At 38.0% G+C, this 13,386-nt stretch overlaps 1 protein-coding gene across 2 annotated transcripts in view; it reads left to right on the top strand.

Annotated features, from left to right (window-relative positions):
- The window catches only part of LOC137410540 (E3 ubiquitin-protein ligase HECW2-like), a 39,419-nt gene that overhangs the window by 878 nt on the left and 25,155 nt on the right, over window positions 1–13,386 (top strand). Inside the window, exons 2-10 of one of the 2 annotated variants that reach the window (XM_068095971.1) lie at window positions 1,733–2,327; window positions 2,520–2,690; window positions 3,041–3,267; window positions 4,477–4,785; window positions 5,500–5,636; window positions 5,939–6,108; window positions 8,927–9,179; window positions 9,748–9,935; window positions 10,389–10,555. In XM_068095971.1, coding sequence (XP_067952072.1) covers window positions 1,733–2,327; window positions 2,520–2,690; window positions 3,041–3,267; window positions 4,477–4,785; window positions 5,500–5,636; window positions 5,939–6,108; window positions 8,927–9,179; window positions 9,748–9,935; window positions 10,389–10,555 — 2,217 coding nt within the window. The remainder of the gene's footprint in view (window positions 1–1,732; window positions 2,328–2,519; window positions 2,691–3,040; window positions 3,268–4,476; window positions 4,786–5,499; window positions 5,637–5,938; window positions 6,109–8,926; window positions 9,180–9,747; window positions 9,936–10,388; window positions 10,556–13,386) is intronic. The other variant, XM_068095972.1, reaches the window with a different exon arrangement.

Genomic DNA, 13,386 nt, shown 5'->3' with positions numbered 1-13,386 from the left:
ATCTATAAATTATTTATCTGTAATTTTTAAAAAAGAATTGAATTCTATGTTAGAGTATTAAATGAGGTGTCTCTAGACTATTGTTCACTTGGAGGCAAAATCTGAGTTTTTCAGAAGTAGTAAAGACCACCAACTAAGGTGAAATCTACAGTTTGTTAACAGTAATGGTATACAACTTGTTAAGTAAGTTATTGCCATAATAAGTCTATGCCATAATAAGCTAAGGAGGGTAAGGTATATCATGTAACAATTAATTCGATAATGTTTTGCTAGACTAACACAAGGAAGAGCAGCTTGCTAGAAGCAGTAAGCGTAGTGTGCAAGTCTAGATTACTTTCATTGATCGCTTACTAGCGTCATATTTCAAAATATTTTATTAGAACGTCTAGATATTTTTTATCATTTGAGATTCTCTGTACCGTTTTAGGTAATCTGACTGCCAGGATGTTTCAAGATTAAAATTAACACAACTTGATAAATTTGATCGCATTTAAAATGCTCAGAAGAAAATCACTTTTTCAAAAATGACGTCAATAGTCGCACTTCATGTTTGTCCCTCTCGTTGTGACATTGGCTGTTCATTCAATCTGCAGTGTTACACATCTCTATATATAGTGACATATGTTTTATTTTGTATTTGCTCAGGATTGTTTAAATAAAACTTCAAATATAGTCCCAGATACGTACACTGCTATAGATATTTCAAATGATTTAAAGATATTTTGGTTAGAATTTGTCCCATTGTTTTCCTCTAAATGCTGTGTAAACATATGAGTACCCAATGCTGGTGTGAACGTATGAGTACCCAATGCTGGTGTGAACGTATGATTACCCAATCTTGGTGTGAACGTATACATATCACATATAAAAAATATGCACGACTATTAATGCCATTTTGAGGAAATCTGGGTGCGTTTTTTCTTTCTGAGCATTTGAACTGCGATCAAGTTTTTTCGCCTTTAAATATCTTTACATATCCTGGCAGTCAGATCACTTGAAACAGTAAATGAAATCTCAAGATAGAACAGTATCCACACATTGTAATAAAATCTTTAAAAATTTGACATAAACCTTTAATGTGAAGCCTCCATTGAGTCTAACAAATGCTAAATATCATAGTTATGAGAGCTTTGTGTTTCACAGCTAACAAAAATTAATCTAAATCAAACTAAATGCAGCACAAAATAGAATGTTCAAACTACTGAAATTTACCTATTAAGATGCTTGATGTGGAGGCTTTGTTTGAAAAGAAAGTCCTGGCTTGCCCTGATGTTACACCAGAGCAGTTAGCATAGCCTATAAACATTAAACTATTGATGAATATCTCGAGCTATATTTTTCAATAATTGGCCATAGAGATAAATGCATTCCACATGCTGATGAGGCTACGCAACTTGGTTGTAATGTAACATTTTGTACCTTAATCAAGTGAAAAAACTACCATATTTTTTCTGCAGTCGTAAGGAGTATTCAATTGGAATAAAATGCCACCCATGTGCCATATACATGTACACATACCACCAACGTGTAGGGAATCTGAAAGCGCCCTAGAAGTGATAGCAGTTTGGTTTTTTTCTAAAAAGTTGGAAGTTATGAACCTGACACTCATTGACCAGTACTCTCTTCAGTGCTCACTGTGTGTAGTTATAGCAAGAGGAATAAGATCGCCAAGAAATATCTCAAACATGAAATTTGACTGTTGCTGACAGTGTGTATTGCCAATTCGTTTCAGGTGGCGGTTAATCTCAGTGAATCACCTCCTCACACTGTTGAAAATCGAGGAAAAATACAGATTGAAGCAGTCGAGTCTACACCACATGCGCTGTCATCTGTTGATTCTGATGAGTTAGACATTACTCGGTCTTTCTCAGATCCGTTTGCTCTTTACCAGTTAGAGGAGGGGGATGTTGACATCCAAACAGCCAGGAGTGTCCAAGAATGTCATGATCAGGATGATATAAATGGAGGGGTTACTCTAGACGATTCTGATACTATAGCGTCTGAAGATTTTTCTAGCCTAGCTAGGGATGTAGCTATTCCTCAGTTAACCTCATCAAATTATGCAGAGGGGAGCTCACCATCAAACGTTCTCACTTCTAGGGATAATACTGACTCTGTTGTGAAAGCTAGCGACACTAATCAGGCAGAGTCTAACAGCTCATGCACAGCAAGTGCCGATGCTTATGCAATGAGGGACAAAGCACGTGATACCCAGAAAGTTTCTGAATCTGAAACCACGCAGGCTCAAGTAAAAAGCTGTGATGACCTTGCAATAGATATGCAATATGCTGAGAATACACATGGTAGTGAGGAGATGAAAGGCCGAGGTGTGTATGGAAAAGATGGAAATGATGTAACCATCTGCAAAAAAAATAATCTGAAGTTTTGCATGTTTATTAGTTTTTACTTTTTTGAACACTTTCATTATTTACCTCCAGACTTTCCTCTGCTTTCACTTTCACCACAAAACATAAGTAATGTAGCTTGAAAGCACAAATAAATCCAATCATTTTTTTTAGAAAAAGTGAAAGATGAATCATCGGTGTCATCAAACAGCACTGATGGCACTCTCATTACTAGTTCATTGGAGAATCCTCCCGTCCCAAGGCACTCCATACTGAGAGCGTGTGGTGAAAACTCGGCATCTGTTTGGAGTCTGGAGAACCATGCTGGGTCTCAGGAGAATATTTGTATGTTGGAACTACCTTTTATTTGTATTTAGATGGAACTTGTTTTGAATAAAGCGAAGCACTCATTATTGACATGCTTTATCTATTAGCCATTTTTTATCCTGTAGAAAGCTGTCGAGGGGTTATTTCTTAGCATCGTGTCATCAGGGATAGACCTCAGGATAATTTTCTTGGCATGGTGTCATCAAAGATAAGCCATAGAATGACTTTTTGCAGTAAATTTTCAGAAGTCAGCCATAGCCCCAACTTTGTTGAAATTGCTTGCTTTTTGGCAAATGTGTTTAATATTTTGAGTTTATATATTCAAGGTCTATCAAAGCACAGATAAACTTGAAAGAAATCTATTCTAGTTGAAGAAGAAGTCTCCACAGCTGAGAGAGATTACCAGAACCTGTCTGACCTCGTAAGCAAGGTGCTCCCAGCTACCCCAGAAGTTGATTGTCATGCAAAGGATAAACCACCTCTGCCCCTGCCGAGAATGAAGAACAAAACTCTTGCTGAACAGCTTCAGAATCTCCCAGTAATTGAGTCGGAGGCATTTCACCGTCATTCCACACCGCCCGACCTTCCTCAAAAGGTAAGCATTTTTTCATTTCTTTTTAATACATTCTTATGATGTAGTGGTATTTGATATGCCCTTCTACTGCTGAACTTCGAATAGCTGTGTTGTAAAAAAGGTATATTCTATACTAGATTGAATTTTTATAAAAGGTTTTGTAAGGCTTACCATATTTACCCACAGATAACTTAATGTCACATGTACACTGGTCGATAATTTCTTAGTAGCTTTCGGCCGACTTTTGTGACTCAGTTCGTTTTGCAAATGAGCACACCGACCATCTACCCTACTGATTAGTAATGCGTCCAAATAAGTTCATCATTCTTAGTAGTTGCTAGTACCCCGGCGGTACAGTGTGCCGTGAGAGATCGTCAGGTGTGCTGATAAGGTACAGAGAATATCTATCTGCACAATTATTCTGCAATGCCAGAAGGCAGTCGATTGGCAAAGGCGTTATTGTCGGTCGACTAACCTAATATCGCTAGTTTGAATCACGTGTGAAGCAATCTTTTATCTCAACTTCTAACCATGGATCCAGACAGGACAAACAGACAGAAGGGCAAACACTGGTCTTGTTATGGTAAAGATTAGCACATGCCCGTTTGCTCTGAGTGAGAAAATTGAACTGAGTACGATTTGCTCTGATTGGTTTTCGCAACCAAACAATCGATTTCAGACTGAACAAGGTTAAACTTCAGCTCTGCTGATTTTTTTGAAACATTTGTCATCGGCTCTGAATAAATGCTTTTTGAAATACATGTATATCGGCTGATCAAGATTTAGTAACAAATCCGCCAGGTCATTGGCTAGTGTACAACAGCTGGAAACAGTCCATGAGAATTCTGTTGTACAAGACCCTTAGCGCATGACCTCTTTTGCTCATGACTTTTGAGACACTCTTGAAGTCAAAGCATTTCGATTAAACTGTAATTCATACCAGCAAATTTGGTTAAATACGTATCAACTTTCCAATATTTCGCACACTTTTAAACATTACATTCATTTAGCGTTCATGGAGATGTTATAAATCACATTTGTATTGCTTAAGAGTTTAGTATAGATGTGGCATCACTTATCTATTGTAATGCTCTTGAGGTATCATCAATTTTTATTAATCCTACAGCAAGAATTTTTTGCATAATTGGACCAAGTGATTTGTAGTTGACAACTGCTAATGGTCAACATATTCTATGCTTTTTATTACGCATTATTTTATTTTTGTGGCAGACATCGACAAAGCAATTAACTAAATCAACAAACCCTGATCTAGCTTCTAAGAGGCGAAATTTTGAGTCGGAGGAAAGTTTAGAGATGCCACCAGGTCAGGCACCAGTACCGCCTGATGGAGCCCGTATGGAGGTGCCATCAGGTCAGGCTCCTGCACCTGTATCTCTTGATTGCACCCAACTAGAAGTACCATCAAATCAAGTACCTGCACACTCAGATGGAGCCCGTCTAGAGATGCCATCAGGTCAAGCACCTGTACCCCCTGATGGAGCCCGTCCCAAGAGGTCTGCTGCTAACTATCAACAGCAGGTATGTCTCACTCTCGAGGCTGACTTCCCAAATTGCCTCTCTAATGTTTTCCTTTCTTACTCGTGCTCCCAGCAGACTCAGGACTCCTCTCCCTCATTCTTGCCCCCCCCCCCCAACACACTCATTACCCCTCTCCCTCACTCTTGCCCCCGACACATTCCGGACTCCTCTTTCTCACCCTTGCCCACAATACACCCAGGACTCCGTCCCCTCATTTTTATCTCCATCACGCTCAGGACTCCTCCCCTAACTTTTGCCCCCCAACACACTCGGCACCCTTCCCCCCTCACTCTTGTCCCCCCAACACACTCAGACCCGCTCTCCCTCATTCCTGCCCCCAACACACCCAGGACTTTTCTCCCTCACTTTTGCCCCCCCCCCAACGCACTCCGCACTCCTCTCTCTCACTCTTGCCCTCCCAACACACTCAAAACTCATTCTTGTCCCCCTCCCTCTCATTTTTGCCCCCTCCCCCTCATTTTTCCCCCTTCCCCCAACACACCCAGGATTCCTCTCCCTCACTTTTGCACCTTCAACACACGCAGTACTCCTCACTCTTGCTTCCCCACCCCGACACACTGAGGGCTCTTCTCCCACACCTCTGCCTGCCAATACATCCATAACTCTTTCAGCCAATTAAATCTTAAAATGAGTAAAATAATAAAAACTGCCTTATTTATACTGGTTGGGATTGTCTCAGTGGTCTTTGTTCAGGTCGCTGCTCAATATGAAGCAGTTCAAGATATGGCTGATGCTATACCAAAGAAAGTAGCGACTAAGGAAGAGCCACCGCTGTTGCAGCCACGCAAAGTTCGCACAGAATTACCTCCTCCACGACTCCCACCTAGAAAGTATGTAGTATATTTGTTAGACTTAATTTTCATATGACTCTTGTGCTGTAGTAATGTTGGAGTCTGAGAACTAAACTTTCGCTCCGTATTCGTATCTGTTCAAACTCTCATGATCAAGAGGTTGGAAGACTGAGCGGGTAGGCGTTGCTTGAGAAAACTCCAGTCAAACTTTGTATTCAAGGATGGGCACAATGATGTGTATTATCATCAATTTCATGATATTGGTATTAGTTTTTCACCATACATCGATGATAATTCTTCTAAAATGTAATACTGTGGTTCAAATGGCATTGGATTGGCAGCAGGACAAAGACAGGTGTACCAAACTCATCTCAAGCTCACAATGACTTAGATGAAGTGTTTGAACCATCCTTATCATCACGACAGCACGCGCCACGCCATCACAAAACTAAGGGGACGTCTAGAGTGGCCCCTGGAACGGAAAGTGAAGAGGCTAGGGTGGCTGCAGAAGGTATTTCGCCTTAGCTGTTTTGAAGTGTTTTGTGTAATTAAAATAAATTAAGAAAGAAAATAAAAACAATTGTAACTTTCAAACTTCATATCATAAGGAAAAGGTTTTAAAACAGCTAAATTGAAAATAAATAAAACAACTGTAAAGGCTTTCAAACAACTGTAAGTTTAGAATTTCATAACTTGAAAGAAGCGTGTCGTTGAAATAAATTAGAAGGAAAAATAAAAATGTAAAGGTGTTTAAATTTAAAATCATTAGAGAGTGATGGCTAAATATAGTCTATTTTGCTACGATTACAATCAAAAATTATTTGGTATACAATTATGTGATTTCAGTTCGTTTCAGTGTTGGCGTGCGAAAATATCGTAGGCTATAGACGTACATAGAGTGGTATAGAAACCCATTGTCATTATCTAATGCAATCACCTCCTGGTAAAAACCATCATCATTAAAAATAGTACAAAAATACTATGTTAACCTTGGTAACTATAGGTACCTACAATGACTAGTGCATTTTGACTAGTACAATGTACTACGTGGAGAGTTCTTACCTTCGAGACGGACGTGTAACATCAACGCTGAATCTATCTTAAATGAATTTAGTTTACTAAACACGTACTTGAAGGAAGTTTTAGTATGGATTTTATATAGCTGTGCGATATGGGTTTTCTGCATTTCGGTATGATATGCAATAAATATTTACGATATCGATATTCGATAAGTTATTTGCATTCCTAATGACTAAAGAATGATGTTAGGTTTTGCAGTGACATAAATGAAGACTGTATTGCAACGAAACCAAATGTTAGAAAACAATTATTTTGAAGTGAAAACAATCTACTCCAAACTAAAAACACCAAAACAAACTACAGCTCAACACAAATAAATGCAACAAAATGTAAACCACACTACAACTTTCTACTGTGACGATAATTTTTTTTTCGCGAGAAACAGTTGTTGCTGATTTCTAGTATTGCAGTATAAAGCCAGAGTTCTATTGCTCTCTTTAACCTCAATGAGGTTAAATGGCGGTTTCTTGCCACCACAATTAATGTCTAGTGGTAATAGCACCTCTGGCTGTGCATCTAATTAGTTTTGACATCACAAGCAAAAAATTGTGCATAAAATGTGGTTAATATTTATTATTTAATTATAAAATGGTGGTTTATTAACAATATAAACAAATTGGTCAAAAATATTGCCCAATCAGTGCCCTAATAAGAAAAAAGATGAAGAAGCATAGTGTTGCATATACTTAGATTCTAAAATATTTATTAACAGGGGCATCAAAAAACACGTGGATGCAGAGCTAAAATAATAGCTATAGCTGGACAATCACATCTACATACTAATACACAAATGCTCAAACTTTGAGAAATATATATATAGATTAGGGTGGCTGCAGAAGGTACTTATCCATAGCTTTCCTATGTATATAGATTAGGGTGGCTGCAGAAGGTACTTATCCATAGCTCTCCTATGTATATAGATTAGGGTGGCTGCAGAAGGTACTTATCCATAGCTCTCCTATGTATAAAATATTGGGTGGCTGAAGAAGGTACTTATCCATAACTTTCCTATGTATATAGATTAGGGTGGCTGCAGAAGGTACTTATCCATAGCTCTCCTATGTATATAGATTAGGGTGGCTGCAGAAGGTACTTATCCATAGCTCTCCTATGTATATAGATTAGGGTGGCTGCAGAAGGTACTTATCCATAGCTCTCCTATGTATATAGATTAGGGTGGCTGCAGAAGGTACTTATCCATAGCTCTCCTATGTATATAGATTAGGGTGGCTGCAGAAGGTACTTATCCATAGCTCTCCTATGTATATAGATTAGGGTGGCTGCAGAAGGTACTTATCCATAGCTCTCCTATGTATATAGATTAGGGTGGCTGCTGAAGGTACTTATCCATAGCTCTCCTATGTATATAATATTAGGGTGGCTCAGAAGGTACTTATCCATAGCTCTCCTATGTATATAGATTAGGGTGGCTGCAGAAGGTACTTATCCATAACTCTCCTATGTATAAAATATTAGGGTGGCTCAGAAGGTACTTATCCATAGCTCTCCTATGTATATAGATTAGGATGGCTGCAGAAGGTACTTATCCATAACTCTCCTATGTATAAAATATTGGGTGGCTGAAGAAGGTACTTATCCATAACTCTCCTATGTATATAGATTAGGGTGGCTGCAGAAGGTACTTATCCATAGCTCTTCTATGTATATAGATTAGGGTGGCTCAGAAGGTACTTATCCATAGCTCTTACTCCTATCCATACTTCGCCATAGCTCCATGTTTATTTCTTTATTTACTTTAATGCTCTCTTGGAAATTCTCGTGTATAAATCAATTTTTACTTACGAACAGAAATGTGATTGAAATTAAATTTGTGATTGACTCTTTTTAGAGGCTTGAAAACTATCTTGATTTTATGTATTGCTAACATAAAATATGCCTATCCAATCTTTTTTGTTCCAGTATGTCAGCTATGATATAAAAATAATTCATTTTAGCTCACAAGACTTTCTCACAATATTTATAGAGGTGCAAATAAAGGTACCCATATTGTACCAATAGAGGTGTTTGTTGTTTAACTACCTTAATCATGTGTTAGCCATAGATTACTCTTTATATGCATGTACTTACTTTAAACTTAGATTAACCCTAGAAATTACTATCTCTTTCTACCTCCATTGAAGTAGTATTCATCCTTGATCTACCATATCATCAGATAACTACCATAAGCTACCAGTTCATGCATAGCCTAAATCTTATTCTATTCAAAGCATAGCTATTCAATGTTCTAGTTGCCAATGCTGCTGCCTCTCTGCCACGACCCAATCGGATGAAGTCAGAAAGCATAGAGGTGGAAGAGGCGCTTCCAGATGGTTGGGAGGCAAGAGTGGATGCGCATGGCAGAGTTTTTTATATAGATCACAATAACCGTAGTACAACTTGGGAGCGACCCACTAATAGTAATAAGGGGCCAACTGCCCATCATGCTAGTCTCCAGAGGGTGCCAAGTATTAGCAACACTGATCGAGTCAATATGGATAACAGGTATGCGTTGGTGCCCCTTTATACTCATTTGGTGTTCCCTTCAGGTCTATATGTTATGTATATTTTTGATGACCGACTCTCGGCATGTTCATTATGTATGTCTACATGCTATTCACTGAAATGTCAGCAAATCAGTTAACATCCTATGCTGACTCCAGCTATCATAACCCACATTCTAACCCACCCAGAATTCTATAGCTTCCTCGACTTCTATCTGAGTGTTTGTGCTTCCACATTTACGTGACTTGACTGACTTCATTGATCATGCATATACGACTCCGCTTGCACATTTCCTTTGTTGCCACTGTTCAAGTATGGAGCTTATATAAGTGCACAAGGTTGGCAATTACTGAACATTATTGATGTGTTGGTCTAGACAGGGCTAAGCAAGCCGGGTGGGTATTCATGGGAATCGAACAGAAATCCGTGTTGAGAACAAGATAACTATCAATAGGTCCTACTTTAGGTCTGTGGTTGCTTCGCTGTCAGGCTTCTTGTTTCGATGATAGCCGATAATTGTTCACACCATCACCCTGATTTGCTCGCTAATCAGCCTATCATCTCGCAGGTATCGCATTGTGAAGAGAATGTCGTCTATAGATACCATCAATGAAGCGAGTTCTCCTCCAAGGCATCATGCACCGCTGCCACCTTCTGCATCCCGGTCACCTACCTCACAGCCTCCGTCATCGTTTCCGGAACACCAGGCTTCTGCTGCCACAGAAGGTCCTGCTTCCAATCCACCAGTCATTGAAGGTATTCATTGTCTAATTTTTTAAAGCGTATCAAATGTCAGTTTTTCAATGGAACATTCAATTTATTGCTAAACTCTGACACCAACAGGCTGTTGGCGAGAGTTAGTCTACTAGTTCCTAACTGTTGGGAAATGTAGTTTATTATGGCAGGTGCTTTTGTGTGGTGTATTCATGTGTTTATTGGGTTATTAGTTTATTTAGTGTTTTTGTGCGCTCAAGTGTATTTTATATGAAGCCTATAGACTACTACGAGAGCTTCTAAATCTTACCTGAAGCCGGTGCAATGTTATACAGAGGCTAATCCATATGAGAAAGTTGTACAATATTATACAGGGGCTAATCCATATGAGAAAGTTGTACAATATTATACAGGGGCTAATCCATATGATAAAGTTGTACAATATTATACAGGTGCTAATCCCTATTATGGAAAAGCTTTTTTAATATTATACAGGTGCTACCGCTTCCACAACATCAACTAGTCAATCTAAATTGACAAACCCACCAGCAGCCAGTGCTTTGGATGCTGAGACGCGGCTTAAACAGGAAATCATTCGCAACTCACCTGCTGTCAAGTTTCTCACTCGGACAGATTTTTTCTCTCTCGTTCAGTACAGTGATGTAAGTGAATAGGAGCATATGTAGCATTGCTTTAGGGCATGTCAATAGCCCAATCTGTCAATAATGGGTGTAAATAAGGGTGCGAGTAGATGAGAGGTGTAAGTAGATAAAATAGGTAAGTAAATGAGAGATGTAAGTAGATAAAAAGATGTAAGTAGTTGAGATGTATAAGTAGGCACATTGAGTAGTTGAGAAGTGTACTGTAACTATGCAGGGATGTACGTAGATAATAGTGTAAGTAAACAGTCGTGTAACAAAACAGTGCTTGATGTTGTAGGTGTGGGCAAGTAGGGATAGGGCTGTACCTACAGTAGCATACATTAATACAGTGGACCCTCGCTATACGATTTTAATTCATTCCGGTGTTGGCACCGTAAGGCAACATGTCGAGTAGAAGGGTATAGAAACCCATAGTAAATATCTAATGCAAACCCCCGGTAAAATCATCAAAATCTTATATACGTACTGTATATATTAAAGATTAACAACAAAATGATGTTAACATTAGTAACTATAGTTATCTACAGTAACTTTAGTGTATTTAGTGGTAATGATCTGCAATAAAATGTAACATTACAATGTATTATGTGCAGTACGTACTGTGGGGAGTTCTTACCTTCGAGACAGACGTATAACATAAATGTATAACATAAACGTTGAATTTAACTTAAATGAATTTAGCCTACTAAACACACACTTGAAGCTAAGTTTTAGTATGTATTTTCAACTATTTTACTAAACTTGAACTTTTTCATCGCTAAAATTTTATCACCCATCTATTTCCGGTTTCGTCTTTACTGTAACTAATAACGCATACGCCGAACTGAGCAAGATCGAGCAACATATCTCTTTCATTCATTGTTAGAGGGATTTCGGCGAATAGCATATCGGCATATTTGTTATTCCGAAGTAATCAGCACACCGACTGCTAAATTTGAATATCAAGAGAAATTTTTGTTAATTCTATATGGCAAAAAATATTTCGTATAAGAGGGCGAAAAATCAGCGTGTTCTACATCGTAGGGCGAAAGAAATCATATAAAAGGGTCATTGTAACCCGAGGGCGCTCTGTATTCAAATAAATGAGCAGAGATGTAAGCAGACAGGAATGTATCTAGACAAGAGAGTAACTACCGTAAAACCTCTAATTGAACGCTACCTCTACTTGAATGCCATTTCTATTTGAACGCTACATCTATTTGACCGCCACTATGAGAGAAGAGTTGGAAAATAGAGCATCACACTCTATTTGAATGCCACCTCCATTTGATTGCCACTTTGACAATCTTTGATATTTATGAACCCATGCTATCAAGTCATCAGTAGAAAAGTGTCCACAAATCATATCAATAATGAATCAACTACATCAATAACAATCAATTCTCTTGTTTCTCCAACTTCAAAGCTTTTACCTTGTTTTTTGTTAGAACTCTGAAATCAAACCAAAAAAAAAAATTAATAACTGTCTCAAGCTAATAGTAGTTCCTCGTTTAACGTGGTCTTGATACTTCGAAGCACATGTATATAAAAGCGGTTTACATTTGCGATGGCACAAAGGTTAGGTTTAGTGAGCAAACAGCCATTACGCGTCGCTGTTGTGCTAAATGCAGCGCGTCAAAGTTTTGTTCTGCCAAAAAATTGTTTGCACGCTAATACCAACTAGTTATGCAGTGCAGAAGAGGAACCGAGATCAGAAGACATTGTGGAAGCTATTGGACAACCAGAAGATGTTCGTTCCATTGAAAGCAACAGTCAGAATGCAGCTATCCGAGCAAGGATGCAAATATTTTTATTTTAAAAACATTGATTTTTGTTTCTGCATGTAGTATAAGTATGGATCATTTATGTCACTTGTTCATGGATATTTATTTGTAGCATTTGATAGATTATCATTAGGCAACTTATAAATTTGCAGGTTTATAGAATATTATTTGATAGCATCTTAAGCGGTAATCTGATTTTGCGATTGATCGACGCTCGTAACTCTTCTTCTATTGCACATAAGAAGCTAGTTTTGGCTGCAAACTTTGGCAAACATCAATGAGTGCAATGAGCTTTTACCCAACATTGTTAAATATGGATATAAAATAAAAATAAATGAAATAAAAATTGAAAGCTTCAACAAAGTTCAAAGCAGGACACAGGCTATAACATCATCGTATGTTAATTGCAAGCAATAGATATTAACTGGTAGAGATATTTTTTAGTTTCTCGATGCATATTTATTAAGAGATCTTTGACAAGTTGGAGGTAAGTTAGCAGATTTATTGCATCCAAAAGGTGTAATATTGTTCCACCGGAAAAAGAGGGCAAAAATAGGTGACAATCGTTTAGAATTTATCTTTCTATTATTCTGACGAGCTATTTGAAAAATACAACGTCAGCCTTTATTTGAATGCAACCTATATTGACTGCCACTATATGACTGCCACTCTATTGACTGCCACTATAGAGGAAGGGTTGAAAAATAGAGCGCCAAGGCGTTCAATCAGAGGTTTTATGGTATCTATGGATGTATATATACAAGAACGTAACTATATAAAGATGTATCTAGACAAGAGTGTAACTATATAAGGATGTATCTAGACAAGAGTGTAACTATATAAAGATGTATCTAGACAAGAGTGTAACTATATAAGGATGTATCTAGACAAGAGTGTAACTGTATAAGGATGTATCTAGACAAGAGTGTAACTAGATAAGGATGTATCTAGACAAGAGTGTAACTATATAAGGATGTATCTAAACAAGAGTGTAACTATACAAGGATGTATCTAGACAAGAATGTAACTATATAAGGATATATCTAGACAAGAGTGTAACTATATAAG

The sequence above is a fragment of the Watersipora subatra genome, chromosome 1, assembly GCF_963576615.1.
Source record: "Watersipora subatra chromosome 1, tzWatSuba1.1, whole genome shotgun sequence".
NCBI lineage: Eukaryota > Metazoa > Bryozoa > Gymnolaemata > Cheilostomatida > Watersiporidae > Watersipora > Watersipora subatra.
This window is presented reverse-complemented; position numbering and strand designations above follow the sequence as displayed.